Source organism: Physcomitrium patens, chromosome 13 (assembly GCF_059467195.1).
Source record: "Physcomitrium patens ecotype Gransden chromosome 13, ASM5946719v1, whole genome shotgun sequence".
NCBI classification, from domain to species: Eukaryota; Viridiplantae; Streptophyta; class Bryopsida; order Funariales; family Funariaceae; genus Physcomitrium; species Physcomitrium patens.
Genome location: NC_143422.1, coordinates 11,377,411 through 11,402,019, shown reverse-complemented (window position 1 = coordinate 11,402,019; position 24,609 = coordinate 11,377,411). Strand labels below are relative to the sequence as shown.

The following is a 24,609-nucleotide window of genomic DNA, read 5'->3' as shown; positions in this document are numbered from 1 at the left end:
AAGTGCTTTGTTGTTCCAATCCACGTTGCAAGCAAGATTTTAGAATTCGACAGCATATGTAGTGGCTGATCATGATCCTTGTCGTAAGGATAGAAGTTTGGTCTTTGCTACTCATTCTCGATCACTTTCTTTGAATGTGGTTGTAAATACTTCTAAAAATAAATTCAAATTGTAAAGGAGTCGTGAATCTTTTTCTATTAAAGGTGCAAACCAAGAGAGAGCACTTTCTGATAGTAGTACGTCTATAAATTCGACTTGGGTAAATCCATCAGGATATTGGAAAGGATGCAACCTTAGATAGAGCTTGACTTATTGCAAAAATCTTTGAAATTTTTATTTTTTTCCATCAAACTTCTTAGGCATATTAATCCTTATCCCTGTCATATTTATAGTAAGAAAACTCTGTGGATTTGATTGTGATGTTGATCTATTTGCTTCTTTCAACTGCACAACTTCTTGTTGTAGACTTTGAACTTATTTCGTAGGCATAGGCATAGTACTTCCATGATTCATGTTGAAAATACATGAGATTTCTACTCTTAGAGTATTGACAAGCTCATGAAGATATGTTATAGTTACAAATCTATTCTCACTTCCATTGAGAGTAGCATCCATAATCTTTCCTTCCATAAATAACTCAAATAAATTCAAAAGTTAAATTAGAAGAGGGTACTCTACAATCTCTAAAAATAAATCCCACAAAGAGGAGTAATCCACTCTCTTTTAAGAAAAGATCAATGTTAGAAAATAAGATTTTTTGTTTAAAGGTGGATAGTCTGTAACCTCTAAAATACAATAATAGAAGTGGAATAATCCATTCACTTCTAGAATAAGAGACAAACAATATGTTAGCACTCTTGTCAAACTGTCAAGGACATAAATCTCGAAGAAAGAAAATCCTCAATACACTCTTCTATTACTGAAGAGAACTAAAAAGTCACTCAAAAGGTGATGTAATATTAACTGGAATGACTATTGCTAAAAACAAAAACATTAGAAAGTCTTAAAATAAGACCAAGACTAAAAAGGCGTTGACAAGAGTGAAGAATGCTTCACTCTTGCCTCCATATATACTATCTAATTAAGAGCCACGTGGTGATATCCTATAGGATCTCTAACATGTGTTGACTTTGCTAGCCACATGTATTATCTTGCAAGACAAGTTATCTATGTATGCACCATGTAGTTGGCTTGCTCCACAAACTATTATACGGAGGTAACTTATTCCACAAGCTACCAATACATGGTTAGCTTTTTGGCCAAGTTTCTAATCTACAAACATATCTAAAGTCAAAATCGTATCTATGAAGCTTCTAAGAAGCTAGTCTAAAAGACTTTATGAAATTATTCTATTTTACTTATTTTTATTTAATCATATAAGTAACTATTGAGGTAAATATATATGTCTGTGATACTAGAAGATTCCAAAAATAATAAGAGATGAACAATGCTTTTTGAGATTTACCAATTATTATCGGATCTTTATTGAGAAGTTTTTTTAAGTTGTAGTATCATTTACAAACTTTACTTATATAAAACAAGTTCAAATAGAATAAAAAATCAAAAATATCATTTGAAGCTTTGAAGAAAGCTTTTACTTTTGTACCAATCTTGCATCATGTCGACTTCTCCAAAGCATTTTTTATGGAGACAGATGCATGTGATTTTGCCTTAGATGCAGTCTTATTATAAATAGAAACAAATAACAAACTTCATTGAGTAGCTATTCATTCAAGAAAATTTTCAGCAACCAAGATTAATTATGAGATCTATCACAAGGAATTTCTTGCAATCATAGATTCTTTTCGAAAGTGGCATCATTATTTAGAAGGTTCTTCAAATCTAGTCATTGTATATATGGATCACAAGAACTTTGAATATTTTATGTAAGCACATATTTTGAATTGTCACTAGGCTCATTGGAACATGTCTTTGTTAAGATTCGAGTTCAATATCACTTATTGGCCAAAAAAATAAGGTTTATTTGATGCTCTTCCTAAATGTTCTTATGTTATACCAAAATAAAATGAAATAGCTTTTGACTAATAAAAGATAATTTTATTAAAGCTAAAATAATTTCATCTCCGAGCAATGAAATTAATATTGATTGTTGATTTGACTTTTTTCAAGCACATCTAAGCAAATATGTCCTCAGACCTTCTTATTCATGATATTAAAAATAATTCCTCTAAGTCTCAAAATACTACCTAGTTTGAGTTTAAGAAAAACCTACTTTATTTTGAAGGATGCTTTTATGTTCTAGAAGAAGAAACACAATTACGAGCTCTTAAAACTCATCACAGTTTTTCTGTAACTAAATATTTTTGATATAATAAAACTCCTTGTTATTAACCTTATGGACTCTTCTAACTATTACATATATCAAAACAACCATGGTCTTCTATTTTTATGGATTTTATCATGGATCTTTCAATTTTAAATTTATATGATTCCATATTTGTGATTATACATTATTTCACCAAGATGGCACATTTTATACCATGTACAAAATCTATCACAAGTAAAAGAATGACTAAACTCTTCCTTGATAACATCTATCATTATCATAGATTACTAAGGGATATTATATCACATAGAGAAATATACTTTTTATCAAGATTTTGGAGAACTCTTTTCAAGATATTGAAGGTAGATATAAAACTATCTTTAGCTTTCTACTTTCAAATTGATAGACAAATAGAATGGATAAATCAAGTTTTAGAGTAATATTTGAGGTGTACCATCAACTATCAATAAGATGATTGGACAACTTTTTTATCATTGGCACAGTTTGCTTACAATAATTTGGTACATTCTTCTACTCAACAAACACCTTTCTTTACTAATTACAATTATCATCTATAATTTGATATTTTTGAATTTTCAAAAATTGATAATCTTGCAACGAAAGATGTAAGAAATCAATTGTTGGAGCTACATGTAACAATGAAGGTACAATTTGTGAATGGATCAATCTAGTTGCTTATTGATTATACTTATCAAAGTCTATAAAAAATCCATCTTGTATTCCATGTGTCTTTACTTGATCCATATAAGACAATGGATATATAAAAAAGGAGACAAATGTCACTCCCTCCTATAGAAGTGGACAATAATGAAAAATTTGAAGTGGAAGAAGTCTTAGATTGAAAGCCACACCCAAATAGGTTAAAATATCTAGTACATTGGCTTAGATATGACATTAATGAACACACTTGAAAGCCATCCAAGAATCTATCAAATGCATTAGCTAAAGTTAAAGCTTTTCATCAACAACATTTATCAAAACCAAGATGAAGAATGAAGAAATTCTTTGCTATAAAGCAAAGTAAGTTCAATGGAGAATTCATTCTATCTTGTATCATTGTTTTTTTAAATTTTTTAGTACTTACGAGATGAAGAACTAACAACCAACAGATTCAACTCAAGAGCTATTATTTTTTTAGCTTCCAAAGGAGACATTATAATTATCACAACATTTGAGATAGCAAAATCGAAATGAAGATCTTCATAAACGACATGTTTTTCCTCAAATAGATGGCAAGATACAATGTGTTTGGTACCACATCCTTAGAAGGGATTCTAGGTGTTTAGTGATACTTTTGGAGGTAGGAACCATTCTAAATGGTATCACTAATATTTTGTTTGAAGAAAGTTATGAAAGCCTCAATAATGATTAAATATTAGGATAGTCTTCTAGCCCTACTATGAGACATTATTGATGGTTGAAGGGACCTATCAACTACCTTCAAAGAAAATAGAGATTAGAGTATGTAGCAAATACAGTTCAGTGCATCTTGGACTTTATCAATATATAATCACTGCTCCTTGTCGAACTCATCCCTAAAAAGGGGGATAATTTCACAGACATACATATTTACCTTGATAATTATCTACATAATAAGAATAGATAGAAATAAATCAAAGTAGATAAATATGATAATATCTTGTGAGAAGCTTTCTAGAAGCTTCATAGATGTTACTTTGCTTTTATATATGTCTATAGGTAATTGATAGGTTGAAAACTTGGCCAACAAGGAGACCACATGTTGACACGTTGACCACTTGTAGTCCAAGTTGGACATATGGTTCACACCTAGGAAACTTGCCTTACAAATTAGACATGTATCTTACAAGTTGGATGCATATTAGAGCTCTTATAGCATGTGGCTACATAGTTCTTAGTTAAGTAGTATATATGGAGGCAAGAGTGAGGCCTCACTCTTATCAATTCCTTTCTTGTTTTTAGTCTAGTTTCAAGAGTCTTATGTTTTTTAGTCTTTGGCAATAGCTATTTTAGTTCTTTCTTCAATATACATACTTTCTTCTATTTTGTCACTTTCCTTTTGATACAAATTCCACAAGTTTATGTATCTTCTTCCAATTTGTGTTTTTAATAGTAGTTGCAAATAAAAAGTCCATAACAAAGAACTTCTTGCAATTGTGGATTTATTTCAAAAATGACACTATTATCTAGAAGGTACTACAAGTCCAGTAGTTGTTTTAATAAATCATAAGAACCTTGAGTGTTTCAGATCAACGCATGTTTTAAATTGTCGCTAAGTCTATCAAAGCATGTCTTTATCAAGATTTGAATTTAAAATCACATATTAGCCAAAAAAATAATAAAATTTGCCAAAATATCTTTTTTAGACATTTTTATCTTGTACCAAAAGAAAGAGATGTAACTTTTGATCAATAATAAATAATTATCTTTAAGCTAGAAAAATTTCATCTTTGAGTAATGAAATTAATATTAATTGTTGATTTAATTTTTTTAAGGCAAGTTTAGTTATATGTCCTATGATCTTTTAGTTTGCATTATTAAGAGTAATTCTTTTAAATCTCATAATGCTTTCAAGTTTGAATTTAAAATCAATATTTTTTATTTTGAGGAACACCTATTTATTTTTAAAAATGAAGCCTGATTATGTGTTTTTCAATCTTATCATAACTTTTTAATTATATGAGATTTTGAATTCAATAAGATCTTGGAATCAATATCAATAGATTTTTGGTGGCCTTAAATATAAAATAACAGTTAAAAGCTTTGTACAATCATATGATATTTATTCAAGATCAAAATCACATTATCATTGATATTGATTAATTTTTCAACTATATGAAAATTTGATCAATAATTTGTATTTATACCACCACTATTTATACCAAAAAAATTATAGTCTTTAGTATCTATAGATATTATTACAAACTTATAATCTCAAGTTCATATGATTCTATATTTGTTTCTTTAATTGTACCTTTAATAGTAGATTGTTTCACAAAGATGATACATTTTATAACTTGTACAAAATCTATCACAAATAAAGAAACAACTAAATTTTTTTTACAATATTTATTTCTATCATAGATTATTATGAGATATTATATTTCATAGAAGAATCTAATTTGTATTAAGATTTTAGAGAATTCTTTTTAAGATATTGAAGGTAGATATAAAATTATCTTTGGCTTTTCATCCTCAAATTAATAGACAAATAAAATGAATGAATTAAATTTTGAAGTAATATCTAAAATATGTCATTAATTACCATCACAATAATTGAATAATTTTTTTGATATTAGCAATTTTTTTTAAAAATATAAGAATATATTCTTCTATCCAATATATATATTTTTTAATTATGGTTATTATTCATAACTTGATACTTTGACTTTTCAAAAATTAATAATCCTACAATAGAAGTTTTGACAAATTATTTATTAAAAGTATATATAATAATAAAGGTACAATTAAAGAAAGCTCAAGAATGACAAAAGATCAATGCAGATGCCTATCACAAAGAATAATCTCAATTTTATATTAGCAATAAGGTATGATTACTTTGTTGTAATATCAAGACTAGTTACTTTTATAATAAGTTGGATTATTGTAGATCTAAAACATTTTTTGTTTGTAAATAGATCAATCTACTTATTCATCAATTATATTTCTCAAAGTCAATGAAGGTCTTTCCTATATTTCATGTATCTCTTTTTGAGCCATAGAAGATAGTGTATACATCAAGAACAAGATAAATGCTACTTCTTCTTATAGAAGTAGATAATAATCAATAATTTAAAGTTAAAGAAGTCATAGACTTAAGCTTGCATCAAAATAGGTTGGAATATCTTGTATATTGGCAGGAATATGAAATTAGTGAATGCACATAAGAACCATTCAAAAATCTTGCAAAAGTAGAAAAAAAGGTTAAAGCTTTTTATCACCAACATCTATCAAAATCAAAATGAAAGATAAAATAATTCTTTTTTATAAAAGAAATAATATTTAATGAAACTTTCATTCTATCATCTATCTTTGATTTTGATTTTTTTATATTTATAATACTAAAAAGATAGAAAATCATAAACTAATATATTTAACTTAAGAGCTATTATTTATTGAATTATCTGATAAAATATTGTAATTGTCACAACCTTAAAGACAATGTACTAGAGATGAAGACTTTCAAGAATGACATATTTTTCTTCAAATAGATGACACAATATAATAAATTTGATATCACAACCTTGGACGCTACTTTCAATATTTGGTGATACTATTGGAAGTATGAACCATTTTTGATAGTGTTCTAAGTGTTTTGTTTGGAGGTAGTTATGAACACATCAATAATAATCAAATATTAGGGTGGTCTTTTTGTTCTAGTATGAAACATTGCCAATAGCTATGAAGACCTATAGACTATCTTTGAAAGAAATAAAGATTAGAATATGTCATAAATATAATTTGTTAGATATTGGATTTTTTCAACATGTGATCACTATTCTTTGTAGAGTTCGATCTTAGAAGGAAAGATAATATCACTACCATACATATTTATCTTAATAATTACCTAAATATATGAATAGATAGAAGTAAGTAAATTAGATAAATTTTACATTATCTTATAAAGAAGCTTTATAGATCCAAATTTTCTTTTATATATTTACAAGTAATTAACAGGTTAAAAACTTTGCCAAAAAGTTGGCCAAATATTGAAAATGTTGGCTACTTGTAAAAAACATTTGCACATATGGCACACATATAAGAAGCTTGTCTTGTAAATTAGATATGTGTTCTATAGGTTGGACACATATTGAAAGTCTTATAGAATGTCACAATATTTCTTGTAGTTAGATAGTATATATAGAGGCAAGAATAAAGTCATTTTCATTCTTATTGATTTTTTTCTTATTTTTTAGTTTAATTTCAAGAGTCTTTAATTTTTTTTATCTTTTGGCAATAATCATTCTAGTTTCTTTATATATATATTTTTAAATTTCTTGAAAAAAAATCACCTATTTATTTACATTCTTTGAATTTTTATCCTTGACCAGTAATAAATTGAATTAATTTATTGCAAAGATTAGCTATCTTATTTGTTGTTGTATTTGTACTATCATATTTTTACTTTCAACAACCTTTAATATGATATCACAATCAAAAAAGAATATATCTAATTTTACTTAAAAAAAGTGGTGGTAAAAGAATCAAGAATAAAAAAAAATAAAAATAAAAATAAAAAATATTAATTTAAAAGTAGATAAACTACAACTTTTAGTGCACTTGTGATATATATATAGAAATATGTGCATTCTATAAGAAACTAAAATGTCTATTGACAAAGATAAGAAGGCTAAAGATTCTTGAAACTAGGTTAGAAACATGAAAGATATTGACAAGATTAAGGTAGGCCTCATTCTTACCTCCATATATACTACCTAATTAAAGAGCTACATAACAACTTTCTAAAGATGTTTCTTCTTATATAAATTGAATTAGAACAACCTTCATTTAAATCAAAGACAAAAATCTTAGAAAATCATTATAAATAGATAGTATATTTTTTGAGCAAAGATAATTTAATGTACAAATTAATAAATAGATAGTATATTTTTTATATAGCACACAACAAACTACATGCAAAAGTGTGTATTACTATCTATTTGCACATTTTTATGTATTTAAGAGGGATTTGATAATCTTAAAATATATTACTTTTATAATCTAATTTTAAGATATTTTAATTTTTTTAATGTATAAAAAATAAAAATTTGAGAAATTCTTCAAATACTAAATCTTTAAATAGAATGCAACCACTCCACTATTATAAATATATGTATATATTTTGTGTATGCTTCTCTCTCTCTCTCTCTCTCTCTCTCTATATATATATATTATTTCAATGATAAAATTTTATTTGATTTTATTTGATTTTGATTTTTTTTTTGATTTTTTTTTTTTTTTTTTGTAAAGTTATTATTGAGATAAAAAGAATTTCATGCTATTGGCAAAAGAATGGTTTAAAAGGATGATAATTTTGAATATTATTTCAACAAAGACTTTTTCACTATACAAATCTAAGTTGGTTACAAGAATTGATGGTTTTACAAGAATTATATATAATCATGCATCTTGTACAAAGGTTAATTATGTAAACTCTAAAAAAATCGGATATAAACCTTCATGTTGCGGTGTCGTATCCATTGCGAGTCTCGTCCCGGATCTCAATTCGTTCCGTTCGGTGGCGAGGCCAAGCGGATAGATACCCTCTCGATTTGGGTTTCATCGCAGCGCTAGACCCCGCGTTGGCAGAGAATATTACGGAGCCCGTGATTGATTTCTGGGTCGATTTTGTGAGCATTTTTTTGTGGCAGCATCCGTTCTTTTGCACAGAGCCTTTCTCGCAGACCCACCTTCGCGCCATGACGTGCATGCAGGTCTCCTCGTTGAGGTCGCCTCCGTGGTCGCAAGCTGGGTCCCCGCAGACTTCTCTTCCCCGAACAGGAACGCAATGTAGGTTCCGAACAGGTTCTTTTGCCGCGGAGAATCCTAACGCTTTGAAATTGATCGGATGTGGGGTTGGTCTTCGAGGTGGTCGTCTCATCAGTCGCGTCCACGCCAGGGAGAAGAAATTGGGTTCATCGGGGGTTGTGAATGCCGAGCTCGGATCTCCCCAATCTGTGGCTGGTGAGCAGATTTCAACCCCCACCTGAATTGCTGTGTTTCTCAAGTGAAAAAATCTGGTGCTAATCGCACGGGCGTTGCGCTGTCTTAGTACTAGTGGGTGTTAACAGTGAAATTCGTGTTGTGTGTAGTGAATTAATTCATGTTATTTCGAATATTTTCTCTGAATACTTGTTAGACTGGAAATATCAATTACCTTAGCCTTTGTATGCAAATGGAGCTAGGCTTAAACCTAGTTATATTGCATTCAACGTTTTGTATTGCGTTTGATGGTTCAGTACTGGGACATCAGATTTGTATCGAGACTATCGTATGGAAGTATAAATTAAGGTTCAAATTCAGGGGTGTATACGTTGGCAGTTGGATTCGGACGAATTGTATGAGTTGTTTGTCTTTGCGGTGGCAGGTATCGTGAATACTGTGAAGTTGGCTTTAACATCGTCACCACCAAGCTGGGAATCTGCAACCATAGCCACAACCACAATCTTCCTAGCCGGTGCCCCAGTATTGTTGGCAGGCCTCTCGTTATCAGGATATGCTTGTGCATACGCTTTGGGACTCCTGACCTGGCGAGCTTTCGGATGGCGAGGGACTTTAATTGTTTCTTTATACTTCGTTCTTGTATGTACCGTTCTTCGAATCCAACTTCTGAATTGTTAGACAGATTCGTATGAAGGTTTTGTGGATGTAGACGAGCTCGAGTCAATTAAACAGGAGTGTGATTGCTTCCTTGTGCTTCTTCAAGATCAACTAGTAACGTAGAGGAGGGGTCAACTGCAGGGAACAATTGCTACGAAAGTAAAGATCAAACAGAAAGAAGCTGCTGGGATTGCCGAGAAGAAGAGTGGAAGGAGGGGCCCAGGAAGTGTATTTGGGTCCTGGACCGCTGGTGCAGTATGTGCTGCCGCCACCATAGCTGCAGTGGGACGTGTTGACGCGAATGTATTATGGCGCTTGGGTTTCCTGGCCAGTTTTTGCACAAAGCTTAGTGACACCATCTCCAGCGAGATCGGCAAGGCTTACGGAAAAACCACGTGAGCTCGTCTTGGCAGGCGAACGACCTTAACACTTTGTGATTCCTTCACGATTTTTATTACGTATGGGTCTTGACCAAGCCACATGTGGACTACGGGAATGATATGTTTTGGTTTTGGTGAATAGGTATCTGGTGACGACCTTTTCTGTTGTTCCAAGGGGAACGGAAGGAGCAATCAGCTTAGAAGGGACAATTGCTGGCTTGATAGCCTCAGTTATATTAGCAGCGGTTGCGTACTCTATCAATCTGGTATTTCCCTCTTAAACACAACGAACTGCCGAACTAGTTTCCTCTCACTCCATTGCCTGCGAGATCAATCCGGCCATTCGGCATTGGTGTGATTTTGCGCATCTCTTTTCCTTAGCACTGATGTAGTATTCTCTGGTTATGTTCTTTACTGGCATTTTTTCTTCAACGTGATCTCTTTCACCATTGGTATCTGAAGTTCATGATTTGTGGTTATGTCCTTCTGCCTTTCTCTCCCTGAGTCTTTATTACGGATCTCTCAAAAGCTGAACCTCGCAGACGGATCAATTTGGTGCTGTCATTTGTGTGTTGGCTGCACAAGTGGCAAATTTTTGCGAAAGTTACATTGGTGCTGCCTTGCAAGGGCGTGAAGGCTTCAAATGGGTAGGTGCTCTCAAACTTCTCTGCATTTATGACGAGAGTAGGTTCCGTTTACACTGACAATACACACTAGTTACGTTTTTTGGTGAACAGGTACCCTGCAATATATGTTGCTAATATTATTCCATGTAATAGAGGTCTAACGGTGGTTTTTGTTCAGCCTAGCAATGGTCCTATAATATTAATCCAGGGTGTGATAACATAGTCTTTGTACGCTTGAACGTCCCAAAAATTGGTAGTTGACGCAAACGTACCTCGGAACGTGCAGATTACTAACGACATTGCGAACGTTGCCAACATCACAATAGGAGCAGTTTTGGCAGCCGCTATTAAAAGCCTAACTGGCTAAAATGCCCGAGCAAAGAAGTCAGTTCTGTTCTCTTGCTACCACTGCGGAAAATCACATGAATTTGTATGTGCTCAAGGAAATTGTTTTTCATAGTTTTTTCAATCTTTCAAACTCATTTTAACATGGAAGTTCTGTTAGTTTTTAGTAGTTCCGTTCTTGTGTCTAACATACTGGTATGGCTAGTCTCAATACATTCTTATGTATTTTGCAGAAAGCTCTATGGGTAGCAAAACGAACCTACTCCACATTATGCATCAATATTTAGTCAGTACTGATCCTCCTAATTAGCCGACAGTAGAATTGTAGATGCGGAACTAAAATCTGGCTGAGAGGATGCATATGAATGTAGCATATTTCACATTCATTAGATGGTTTGCGTGCTAGGAACTAGGCGAATCTGACTTCCTGCGATGATTTCTCAGAAATAATTTGAAGGTCTGAGATCTTGTTTATTTTCTTTTAACTTTTACATTGGTATCTTGCTTTCTTGCAATTGATGTTTTGTGGGTAGAGCATTCACCCACATTCCCACGAAAAGGCTCCAGAACTTCTCCATGTGCATGACCAATGCTTGAGCATAGTCTTTCTCTAAGGTGTTGTTAGCACCTTCGCCTCTGTTGATGACAAGCAAGTTCAACAATTTTGTGATTATCTAGCTTGATATGTGTATCGTTTTCTTTGATTGACATTAGATTTTATAATAGAAGACCTTGAATTATGTAGACTAGCTCCTCTTTGACTATTTCTTCACTATTGATTTTTGCAACTTCAAGTACCTATTCAAATAATGAAGTATATCAAAAATAATTTTGTATTGTTGTTGGAGATATTTTTGCCCAAGTTACAAATGACTATCATATTGCCATCAATTGATTGATCTTGTATAAGTTGATCTCATTTTTGCTCATCTCAATGAAGTCCATTCTACAAATGAAAGCATTGGTAGTATCACTTGAATGCCACAATGATTTCAACATCCATTGGTTGAATCTTCAAAGTTGCATTTAGAGGAAGTACATAGATATCCACATTGGGAGAAATTTGGTTGTTTATAATGTGCAATGGTACATTATCTATAAGGAGTAAGATCTACCAATGTATCTTTCCTATCTCTTTGTCAAGATTTTTGAGCCATTCATGGAAAAATAATCCCAATCATCTACATTTTCTTGTTGGATGGATAATAAAGATCCAATTGTTTGCATGTGCAATAATTGAAGTACTAGAGCTTATGGGCATGGCCAATAAAAATTATGGCAATTTACGAACTCCATCAACATTGTCTTTGAATGCAATGGCGATTTATGAGATTTCTTTCTTGTATCTTGCGATTTGTTGTTGAACAATAGTTTGGTCTAGTACTATACTATACTATAAAGTAGTCATGTTTTATCCATGTTGTATATGTTGCATAAGGCATCATTACATCAATACCAGCTTGATTAGTTGAACTTGCCTTTCCATGCATGCTGATCACTTTGAACTTATGGCAAGAGAAAAAAATTTCAAATCAGTTGTTCGAAAATTCTATTTTGTCTTTGAAGATTGCAAGCATCTTTGTAAAGCATCGACCATGCTTTTTAATGAGTTTTGCTGACAAAAACACATTTCAAGATTGTCATAGTAGATTCCACATAATAAGTATTAGAGACATAGTCCTTAGAACCTTCTAGAGACAAGTTTCTAGAACCTTTTAGAAGCAAGTCTCTAGAATCTTCTAGAAGCTTCTAAGTTGGTAGAAGATGTTAGGGACATAGTCCTTAGAACCTTCAAGAGATAAGTTTTTAGAATCTTCTAGAAGCAAGTCTCTGGAACCTTCTAGAAGCTTTTTAGTTGGTAGAAGTTGCTTGAAAAGCTTCCTAAATAGGAGTATATATTGGAATCGAGGCTGAAGAGTTCTTCAGTCTCGACAACACATCTCTTGGAGCTCTAGCTCACCTCTCTAGTGTTGTTCTTGTATTCATCTGATTAATCTAGTTCTTGCCACTTCTTCTTGAACTTCTTGTTAGATCTCGGGTCTGTATTTTTGTGTCCGTGATAGTTTGTCAAGACTTCATTCACCTTAGATATTAGAGTTAGTTTCTTCCTCGTTAGAGTGCGGATTACCCCTCTGCTTGGAAGTGCACTAGTATTTTAGAGGTTGCGGATTACCCTCCTCTAAACTGATACTTCTTTTGTTACAATATTGGAGTCTTATTTTTCTTGGAGAGAGTGGATTACCCCTTTTCTTGAAGCTCTTAAGGCATTTTAGAGGTTGTGGAGTATCCTCCTCTAAACCAATATTGTCTTCTTGTAGAGTCATTTCTGTCCTTTTCTTACAATGGCCGAAGGCCAAGACATTAATACGATGGAAAGTTTGGAGTCTAAGTTGGATGCTATCATAAATGCCCTCGCTACATTATCGCAAAGAATTGCAAAGATTGAAGGAATCATGGCAAGGCTTCATAATGATGGAGCATTTGGAATGGCACAATCTAGGTTGCACCAACCTCAAACTTCTGCACTTGGAGAAGCAACTTTGCCTCAGGTTTGACAAGCACCACTGGTTCTATAACACAAGGAGCCCCGAGTTAGCCTTCCGGACAAGTTCGATGGTACACATTCCAAGTTTCGAGGATTCGTCAATCAAATCAGGTCGATAACAGTTTTACAGCCCGAATGCTATCCAACGGAGGAGTCACGTGTTGGGCTTGTTGAAATCTTACTTACAGGGCAAGCTCTATCATGGTTTGCTCCTTTGTTTGAGAAACGATCGTCCATACTAAACAACTTTGAAACCTTTTTGGAGGCGTTTGCGGAAGCATTTGGTAAACACGATAAGGTTCGATGGAGTACAACAAAGATCCGGTCACTACGAGAAGGGATACATTCTACATCAGTCTATGCGTCGGACTTCAAGCAATTAGCATGCGACATCAATTGGGACGAAGAAGCGTTGATGAGTCAATTCTATTGGAGTTTAAGGGATGATGTGAAGGATTTGCTGTTAACTCTTCCTGATCCACAAATACTCAACGAAATTATTAGCCAAGCTGTGAAGTGCGATAATTGCTTATTCCAAAGCTGCCAAGATCAATGTTCAAAACAACATATGATTTGTCATACCCCAACTATGCCGACAAGTAGCGTGAATACACATTCAGAGGTAGAAGACATGCAAATTGATGCAATACGTGTCAAATTTCTTACCCAAAAAGAAAAAAAGCGGCGTATGGAAGAAGGTCTATGCTTGTATTGCGGTGAAGAAGGCCACAAAGTTGGAAACTGCTCCAAGAAGCAAAATCGACGTCTTGTCAGGACTAGGGGCACGTTTGTTCAAGAAAACGAGGATGCCCAGCCACAATACGAACCGTGCGGTTGGACAATGAAATATCGTAACAACAATCAAGTTCCTTTCTTTCCGCTCAACCTGCCCTTTGCTTTACAATCCCTTTGTTTATTAGCCCTCGGAAACTCAGAACCTTAGCATTATTAGATTCAGGAGCATCTGCTTGTTTCTTAGACAAAGAATTTGTGAAGCATCATAAAATCCCTTTAGTACAAAAATCCAAACCTGTTCACGTTGAGGTCATAGATGGGCGACCTTTATTGTCTAGTAGTGTCACACATGAATCAAAACCTATAGAAGTGACGTTTAAGGGCCATAGTAGTCATATTATCTTCAATATTATTAGAATCCCATCAAATCTTATTATTTTTGGTCTTTCCTGGTTGAAAAAGCATAACCCATCCATAGATTGGAGGTTGCGGAAGATGACCTTTTCCACAAAACCACCCAAGAGTAAGCCTAGTAGAAAACCCCGAATACAGAAATTCTTATTCAGTGGAGCAAGAGCGTATATAAGATCATCCAAGGAAGGCACACCATTTGTCATTTATGTAGCTTCAACTACCGGGGAGAAGATCTCGACAACAAGTATACCTGAGCAATATAAGGATTTTAAAGATGTGTTTCAAAAGAAGAATGTCGACATGCTACCGGTGTCGTATTACGTGCTTTCCTGCTCGAGAACGCGCCGGGCGTCTGGCTGTAGAAGGTAGTATGGAGATTCGCCGATAGTCAAGCAGTCTATCAGTTTTTGACTGCTGGAATATAAACGACTGCAACAATGTACAGCAAATCTATACGGGTGCTCTTCGACTGCTTGTCGAAGTCCCTTTCTGCCCGAGCCGGTAGGTCTCTAGACGTTACAGAGAACCCCGTACAACCCAAACTGTTAATCTTCAATACCGCTTTGTACTTACGATCTTGTATCCACTGACTGTCTTGTTAGATTAACCCAATAAATTTCATTCACTCCGCATACTCAATCCTATAGACACCCTTTTAATCCTTCAATCACAGACGTAACTCGATTTTACAAAACAGTCAAGAGTATTCAAACCCACTTCATTTAAAAATCTCGATTCACCATTACAATACTGACTTCAGCAGCGATTGCCTCAGTCTTTCCAAAACTCTACGAAGAAGAAAAATCCCATTCTATGTCTTTCCTTCCCCGACCCGAAGCATGAAGCTCCTCTCTCTAATTCCCTTGATCTTCAAAAACCTCCCATGAAAAAACCCGAACTGGTAACCTTGCAAAAACTTGAAAAACTAGCTCCCTCCCGATTCCTCGAAGAAGAAGAGAAAACCCCCCTCCCCCTAAAACTATATCCCCTCTAACCTTATCCTCTGAATTTCTTCAATCTTCCGTCTTAGATCCGGAATTGGCTCCCACCTCAACCTTGGATCCGAAATTGGCTCTCGCCGCCAAGCTTTGTCCTCCGTTTTTTACCTTTAAAAAATCCATTTACCGCAAACAACGTTCCTTGAAACGGCACAGAGAACAAGACGTAAAACAGAATCGAACCCCGTAATCGGGACCACATTGAGTCGCCCGACCAATTCAGGTCCTATATTGGAAAAGATGCCCGTAGTAACCTAGATGTTCCCGTAATTGGGTCAAATTGGTCCTCGCGTCAGATTGGCTAAGACCCGTAGTAAGACCTGGATTCCCCGTAATTAGATTGCATTGGGTTGACCGGCCAATTTAGGTCTCATATTGGATAAGAGGACCCGGATTGGATTATCGAAATTGGATCCAATTGGCTCCTCGAACCCGTCTTGTGAATTGGTCCTTCTCTTTCTGCTGACTCCCGTTATTGGAATCGAATGGAGCATTTCAGTATGCCCCGGCTGACTGTAACGGAGTGACTGAACCTGACCACTCAATATTTGTACTGGAATTGGTCGATGCTCCCAATATTCGAGGTAACTGAATATTAATAAAATTCCCCTTTCTTTTTATTTTCACTGTATAATCATGTTACAACACGACACCGGAACACCAACCATATGATTACGCCATAGACTTGCAGGAAGGAGCACAACCGCCTTTTGGCCCAATCTACAATCTATCGCAGACAAAGTTAGCGGAGTTGCGGAAGTACATCGATGAGAATCTAGCCAAGAACTTCATTCGTCATTCAAAATCGTCAGCTAGAGCACCCATCTTATTTGTGAAGAAGAAAGATGACTCGTTGCAGATGTGTGTGGACTATTGAGGCCTCAACAAGGTAACAAAGAAGAATCGTTATCCGTTACCCTTGATTTTTGGTCTCTTAGAACAACTTGGACGTGCAAGGATTTTTACAAAAATTGATCTAAGGGGAGCTTACAACCTCGTATGAATCAAGGAAAGAGATGAGTGGAAGACAACGTTCCGTACAAGGTATGGCCATTTTGAGTATAATGTCATGCCCTTTGGTCTTACCAATGTTCCAGCTGTCATTCAACATATGATGAATGACATTTTTCGAGAGTACCTTGACGATTTTGTTGTCATCTATTTAGATGATATTCTAATATTCTCCAAAAATGAGAAAGAGCATGAAAAATACGTTCGTTTGGTCTTGGAAAAACTATGCGAGCGAGGACTATATGCCAAGTTGGAGAAGTGTTTATTTCACCAAATAGAGATGGAATTTTTGGAGTTCATTACGACTACAGAAGGCTTGAAGATGGACCCCAAGAAGGTGGAAGCAATCGTGTCCTAGGAGGTTTCGAAGACGGTTAGAGATGTACAATGCTTTCTTGGCTTTGCCAACTTCTATCAGATCTTCATCAAGAATTACTCTCAAGTTGATGCTCCTCTCACTTGATTGACATGCAAGGATAAGCTGAAATGGAGACTTTTAGCAGAGAAGGCGTTTCAAGACCTAAAAATCACATTTACTACGGCTCCAATCTTGGTACATCCAAAATTTACAAAGGCCTTTTATTTAGAAATTGATGCTTCAGATTTTGCTTTGGGAGCTGTACTTTCACAAATGGAAAAAGACAAGAAGCTCCATCCGGTTGCATTCTATTCTCAAAAGTTCTCTACTACTAAAATCAATTATAAGATCCACGATAAGGAACTTCTTGCTATAGTGGATTCTTTCCAAGAATGGCGTCACTTTCTTGAAGGAGCTGCACACCCAGTGATCGTATACATAGATCACAAGAATTTGGAGTATTTCATGTCGGCTCGAGTTTTAAATCGACGTCAAGCTCGGTGGAGTATGTTGCTATCTAGGTTCAATTTTGTTATCATTTATCGACCTAGAAAACAACAAGGACTATCTAATGCCTTATCGAGGAGATCGTATCTTGTACCAAAGGCTGGAGAAGCAGAGTTTGATCAACAATGTACGACATTGTTGAAGCCAGAGTAATTTCAGCTTTGCGCTACTATTGTGCCAATTGATGCTGACTTCCTGAATCAGGTACCTGCCATGACCATTGAAGATTCAGTAGCCATTGATATTAAGCAGCATGCCAATGACGAAAAGTTCAAGGTGGAGGGAGATCTTTTATACTTTGAGGAGCGGTTATATATCCCAAAAGGACCAGCACGACTCTGAGTTCTTCAATCTTGCCACGATTTTCCAACTGTGGGATATTTTTGATTCAACAAGACCTTGAAGCTTATTTCTCAAGATTTTTGGTGGCCCCAAATGTGGAAGGATGTGAACGATTTTTTCCTCTCCTACGACATCTATTCAAGATTTAAGAATCCTCGACATTACCCTTATGGACTCCTATAGCCATTGTCAATCCCACGTCGACCATGGTCTTCAATTTCCATAGACTTCATCACGGACCTGCCATCATCGAATTCATTTGACAGCATCTTTGTTGTCGTAGATCGGCTTACAAAGATGGCGCACTTTGTTCCTTGCAAGAAGACATCGTCCAGTGAAGTCACAGCAAGGCTCTTTCTCAATAATGTGTATCGATATCATGGACTACCAGATGATATCGTATCAGATCAAAAAACCCAGTTCGTATCAAAGTTTTGGAGATCTCTCTTTGAGATACTGAAGGTGGATATCAAGCTTTCTTCGGCTTTTCATCCTCAAACTGACGGCCAAACAAAACGGGTGAACCAAATCTTGGAACAATACTTATGATGGAGCATCAACTATCAGCAAGACGATTGGACCACATATCTGTCGCTAGCCAAGTTTGCATATAACAACACCCTCCATGCGTCGACTCAATACACACCATTCTATTTCAACTATGGGTATCATTCCAAGCTTGATTTATTGAATCTGTCAACAAATAACAATCCAACAGCTGAAGGATTTGCGAAACAACTATCAGAGCTTCAAAATACGTTGAAGCTTCAATTACAATCTGCTCAAGAATCCTACAAGGCATCTGCAAATAGATTTCAAAATCAAGCACCTACTTTTAAAATTAGAGATAAAGCATGGCTTCTTCGATGGAATATCAAGACCAAGCGACCATGTGATAAGTTGGACTATCAAAGATTACGACCATTTATCATCCAGAAGTAAATCAATGTAGTGGTGTATCGTCTGGAATTACCGGCTTCTATGAAGGTACATCCAGTCTTTCATGTTTCTCTGTTGGAGCCTTATCGAAAGTCGTCTTTTTTTGGAAGAGTGCAATGTCCGCCACCTAGTATTGAGATCGAGAATCATGAGGAATAAGAGGTTGAAAAGGTGCTGGATTCAAGGCAAAGGTGGGGTAAGTTGGAGTATCTTGTTCATTGGTGCGACTATGACATTAATGAGCGAACATGGGAGTCAACTGAAAATCTCGCCAATGCGCCACAAAAGGTATAGGAGTTTCATCAACAACATCCTCATAAACCTAAGCCGGTTTGACAATAGCTTCCTTTTGAAGCTTGTTCACTCAAAAATATAAGAAAGGAAGAGAGCACCACCAAAATTCATAGTTGATGTAGTTATTTTCTCCAAGATAAAATAGAATTTTTTCAGTAGCCATAGTTTGGTCTTCTGATATGGATAGCCAAGAGATAGATACTATGTCAGTCAGATTATCTCAACCGACTAGCTCACGAAGGCGACCCCGAGATGAAGAACCACCTACACCATGATGACGACGGAGGATACCGAGTAACCGATCACTGGTGATTGTATTTAAGTCCGAGCCTACTTACGATGGTCAGCCAGAAGGCATATTTGCAGGACAATTTCACAATGAAGACACGGAAGTTCATGCTTAGTCAAAAGTTGAAGGAGTGGGCCACTACCGTTGGCTTCAAGGACCGATGAACCACTTGCCTCGTGAACAATAGTTGGAGTTCATAGCAGATGTTATGTGACAGATCTTCATTTTCTTGCGTTGGTACTGATTAACAACAACATTTCTTCTCAGAGACCTCGAAACTAAAGGAGGGGGTGATGATAGGGACATAGTCTTTAGAACCTTTTAAAAACAAGTTTCTAGAACCTTCTAGAAGCAAGTCTCTGGAACCTTCTAGAAGCTTCTTAGTTGGTAGAAGATGTTAGGGACGTAGTCTTTAAAACCTTCTAGAGATAAGTTTCTAAAACCTTCTAGAAGCAAGTCTCTGGAACCTTCTAGAAGCTTCTATAGTTGGTAGAAGTTGCTTGAGAAGCTTCCTAAATAGGAATATATATTCGAATCGAGGCTGAAGAGTTCTTCAGTCTCGATAACACATCTCTTGGAGCTCTAGCTCACCTCTCTAGTGTTGTTCTTATATTCATCTGATTAATCTAGTTCTTGCCAGTTCTTCTTGAACTTCTTGTTAGATCTCGAGTCTATATTTCTGTGTCAGTGACAATAAGTGATTCCTTGAGGTTGGGAAAGTGAATTGTCTTTTGGTACTTTGCTTGAAGCTGGTCTCAATCTATGGCTTCATACTTGTCATGTTTCTTTAAGATTTTGCTAAAAGCAACTTGTGAATGTGCTTTTACAAGCTTAAACTTGGTTTTGGTCCACTCTATAAGAGTCATCTATAAGATCGAAGGATGTGTATCTCTTTGCTTGTAGATCAGCAATTGCTAGGTGTTGGTTAAGTACAACATTATATGACATAGATAGGTATTGGGCATGTAGGAAGGAAAAGACTAGACTAACGGTCTAATAGACACTCAAGCAGATTCATGATTTCGTCTAAACCTAATAAGTTCTAACTTTCTACAAGTTATATTTTGAGAGGTGAATTGATTCTAAAACTTATGAGAGGTAACACTATGTATATACATATAATAAATAAAAATTATAAATCATAGAAAATTGAGATCCAAAAATTTAAAGACAAATTACTAAACATCTAAATTCTTGTACCTCAAGAATCTCAAGTATTCCTTCTATGTTTTCACATAGAAATTATCTCTGTACTTATCTAAAATCTCCACAATTCTTGATTTTTTTATAGTCAAACAATTCAACTTTAAAACTATCTTCAATTTATCTATCAATTTTATTTATTAATATTAACTTATTTTCTTCAATTTATTTTTTACACATCTATATCTTCATTATCTTCATCTTTGTCTTTGTCTACTTTAATACAATCTTTGTACATCTATATCTTCATCAATTTCATTTTGTCTGTCTTTTTTAACCTAATCTTCAATTCTTCTTTACATCTTGCAACTCTTAAATACAATATTAGACCAAAAGTGTATAAAATGATATGCAAGCATGTCAATTTTATCTCTTTATTATGATTTTTTTGATAATAATAATATAGCTATAAAGCTATTTATAGCTTCTTCATAGTGAGTTTTTTCTTATATTAATTAAACATAATAAATCACATTTTAATTTATTTCTAACTACCTATAACTATCAAAGGTGGTTTTAACCACTTTGTCTTTTAATCACATGGGCGGCTAATTTCTTTGCCTTTTCATACTTTCCTATCTTTTCTAATCTTATTTATACTTGTTTCTATAAATTGATTTTTTACACTAAATTTTATTCTTTCTTTTCTTCTTTTATATTAGTCTATTACATTCACATTCTTTGTAATATATCTTCTTAATAATATCTTTATTAATTATTAACACCAAGGATAAAATTACTTTTTTCCCCTCAAAAGTAATCGATTATATCCAATTAAGCATTAAGTTAAGTTATGTTGAACATATTGTGTTCTTTCATTTTTTATTTTCTATTTTTTTCTATTTTTTTTCATAAATAATAAATTTCTTGAGCTTTAGCATTTAGATTTTCTTTCAATGAATTTATCTCACATACTAAGGCTTGTTTTTCCTTCCAAAATCGCTTTTTATTAGTTTTAAGAAAAACTAAATCATCTTCTTCCATGTGACTTGCATTGAGTTTGTACGGATATCTTGAAATGTCTTTTTAACTTGTTTGGATATGTTGTTGTATCCTCCAAGTTGGTACGGAACATTTTTCCATAATTTCTCTTTGTATTGTGTTGTAACATATGAGATACATGCAATTCATGATCATTTAAATAATGTAGTAAAATCTAACTCATTCTGCAAATCAAAACTCAAATCCTGATTAATTTTTGATAAAAGGTGGCCATCACGAAGATGCCACCCTTGTCCACCCCTGTTGTCAACGGAAATTTGAGGGGACGGGGGGTCACCTTGGATCTCTCCAGCGGGGGTGTACAATAACCTAATTGGTCTTTGTCTGTCTTGAGAAGAATAGAGTGGCCGCCAAGGCCACCATCCTCCCGTCCACCTCTTCTAGGGATGGATAACTGGCGGCCGCAACCACCATCCTGTTTTCCATCCATGGAAGGAAAGGATGGTTGGCCGCGGAAACCATTCTCCTCCCTTCTATCCCTGGATGGGGTGGATGAGTGGCCGTTGAGGCCACCTGTGACCCCATAAAACCGAGTCCCCTTGTCGTCTTCTCGCATGATAGGCTTGTCATTGGAGTCATACCTGTAGGGATGTCGTTGGAAGTATCGTTTGGGGATTGCATTATAGAAATTTGAGTGTTGCTAAGGCTGGGCGTGGAATGATGAGCTGTTAGTGACGAAGTCGGCCCGGTGATTTATATGGAGGCGTCGAGATTGCAGGATCGTTCCTACTGGGTACCTCATAGATTTTGCAGTTAGTTTTAAATCCCATTGAGTTGCTCTTCGCGGTCTTGGTGGTACTATATTATGTTAAATTGCTTCTCGGCATGCTGTGTTAGTGTGTATGTCGACACCAAGACCTTTGAAACTGGGTTTTGTAGGGTGTCCTAATATACATTCACGGAAAATTTGATCACGAGGTGCTTGAAGCAGCAGCTCTTGACCAACATGCTTTGTCAGGGTACAAAACGTATCGTCACCATGGAGTGAACAGTCAATTTTGATCATTGCTTTAAAATTTGCTCCGAAAGTGACTTCCGGATTCCAATCGGTAAAGAACTCCAAGTGGACCAGTGGAGGTAAAAACGATGGGAGGACAGAATTTTTACATCCATTCACCCATTTACCGAATTGTTTCGTAGTTCAATAGATTTCGAAGTTTTTTGTATCAACCCAAGCCATATTAATAAGCGCATCTTGATCAAAATCCTTTGATTTGATTGGATAAATATCCGATGATGAGTGCTCCCGTTGAATGTTATGCACCAAAGTGCCAATCTCATACTCTCCCAGAGTTTTTCCGCGAGGTACTTGGATATTGTGAATTTCTGGTTTGTGGGTCTGATTTCGTAAGAGGTTGCTGGTCGAGACCTGTGAACTCTGCGGAATCCCTGCGTGGTTCATACTCATGATTATGGACTGAACCCTCTTGTGCTTCTTCTTGGGTTGCCTGATTTGATGTGGTGGCATCAATATTCAATACTCGGCCAGCACCCGTGTCGGATACCCAGCCAACGCCCATGTTGGATACCTGGCCAGCACCCACGTTAGATACCCTTCCAGTGCCTACGTCGGATATCCGGTCAGCGCCCACGTTGGATACCTTGGTTGTATATTCTTTGTTATTTCTACTGAGATCGATAGGAGTAATTAACTATTCTGTAATACAATGTTGGTTTTGTGGAGAACTAGGTTGCAAATCATTGAAAATAGACCATAAGATTGCTTCAGTTGTTAGTATCATCTTTCTTCTTGTTTCATGGATTTTATCCTTGTCTTCTTTTGCACTTTCTAGCATTGTCACTTCTACTCTTCATTGTTGATATGATCTAATAACCACTAAACTTGCTTAGCTGAAAAGTCTTCATCACATCTTGAACTATCTAAACCATACCTTATACTATTTTCTATTTTTGAGTTATCAGTAATTTACTTAAATTTTTCTGTCATTTAGTAGTTGTTAGATATTGTTGGTAAACTTCATTTGTTCTTTTTCTTTCCATTGATGTTGGCAATGTAATAATATCCATTCTATGATCTGGATAACTAACTTGGGTGATGAGATTTTCTTTTTTTGTACATTTTAGTGTAACATCTTTGCACTTACAATCTTCATGTTTGTTATACATGATCCCATCTCTATTCTTTCTTGTAGTTATTATAGGCTCTTTCCATATAGTTGTTAAATCCACAATTTTTGTACTAGTATTGTTTAATATAGAAACCTTATTTACACTATAATTTGTTCTACCATCTATTTTATAGATGTAAACTTATTTAGGTCCAATAGGCAATGTTTGATAATTGTTAATTCATATTAAGCTCATAATACAACAAAGATATTAGAATGATTAAGAATATTAATATGATTATAGAAAGATATGCATAATGGGTTGGAAAGCAATGCAACTTAGCAAATGTATGCAATGGAGAAAGGATATAAGGTAGAACACTCATTTCTAATAATTTAAGCATTTCATCATACATCTAGTAGGTATAAAAATAGAAAAAATACTCCAATATATAGAAAATAAAAATCAAAAGAATTTTGAGTAGTTTCATATAATTTGCTCTAAAAAGAGAATTTATATATATGTTTTAGCTGAAGATTTTTTTCAACACATTTTGGATATACAAGCTTATATATACTATTGATGTTGGATAACAAAAACCAAAGATCTAATTTTTACAAAATCATGGTATATGGAATCTATTAATGCTATGAAGAGAAGTTTAGCATCTATTAATACTATCAAGAGAAGTATGATACCAATTAATGCTGTTAAGAAAAATGTAGCACCTAATTATACTATTATTCCACCCCAACCAATCAACAATTGCCACCTATTGATAATTCATACATATCCATTCCAAATACAATTTTTTACATTTATTGCTTACATCTTAACATCAATTTAACCAACCCCAACTTATTTCCAATCAATAAAATAGCAAATCTAGTCAATGGACAAACAAAATTAGATCAACCAATATATTAGAAATGAAAGGGTGGTCA

The 24,609-nt window shown here is 34.7% G+C and overlaps 1 protein-coding gene across 3 annotated transcripts; it reads left to right on the top strand.

The window, feature by feature from the left end:
* Nucleotides 1-8,646: 8,646 nt before the first annotated feature.
* On the top strand, nucleotides 8,647-11,443 carry LOC112290122 (protein VTE6, chloroplastic). 3 transcript variants are annotated; one of them, XR_016506090.1, is made up of 7 exons: nucleotides 8,647-8,971; nucleotides 9,375-9,589; nucleotides 9,749-10,002; nucleotides 10,130-10,253; nucleotides 10,530-10,634; nucleotides 10,900-11,043; nucleotides 11,192-11,443. XR_016506090.1 is itself a non-coding variant. In XM_073538346.2 (7 exons), the coding sequence occupies exons 1-6, from the start codon at nucleotides 8,707-8,709 to the stop codon at nucleotides 10,978-10,980; spliced, it is 1,044 nt and encodes a 347-aa protein (XP_073394447.1). In that variant the 5' UTR covers nucleotides 8,647-8,706; the 3' UTR covers nucleotides 10,981-10,997; nucleotides 11,192-11,443. The 3 variants fall into 3 exon arrangements, 2 of the variants coding, with proteins under 2 accessions (XP_073394447.1, XP_090111484.1); XM_073538346.2 differs by having other exon boundaries at nucleotides 10,900-10,997; XM_090255358.1 differs by having other exon boundaries at nucleotides 10,900-11,443.
* Nucleotides 11,444-24,609: the final 13,166 nt, after the last annotated feature.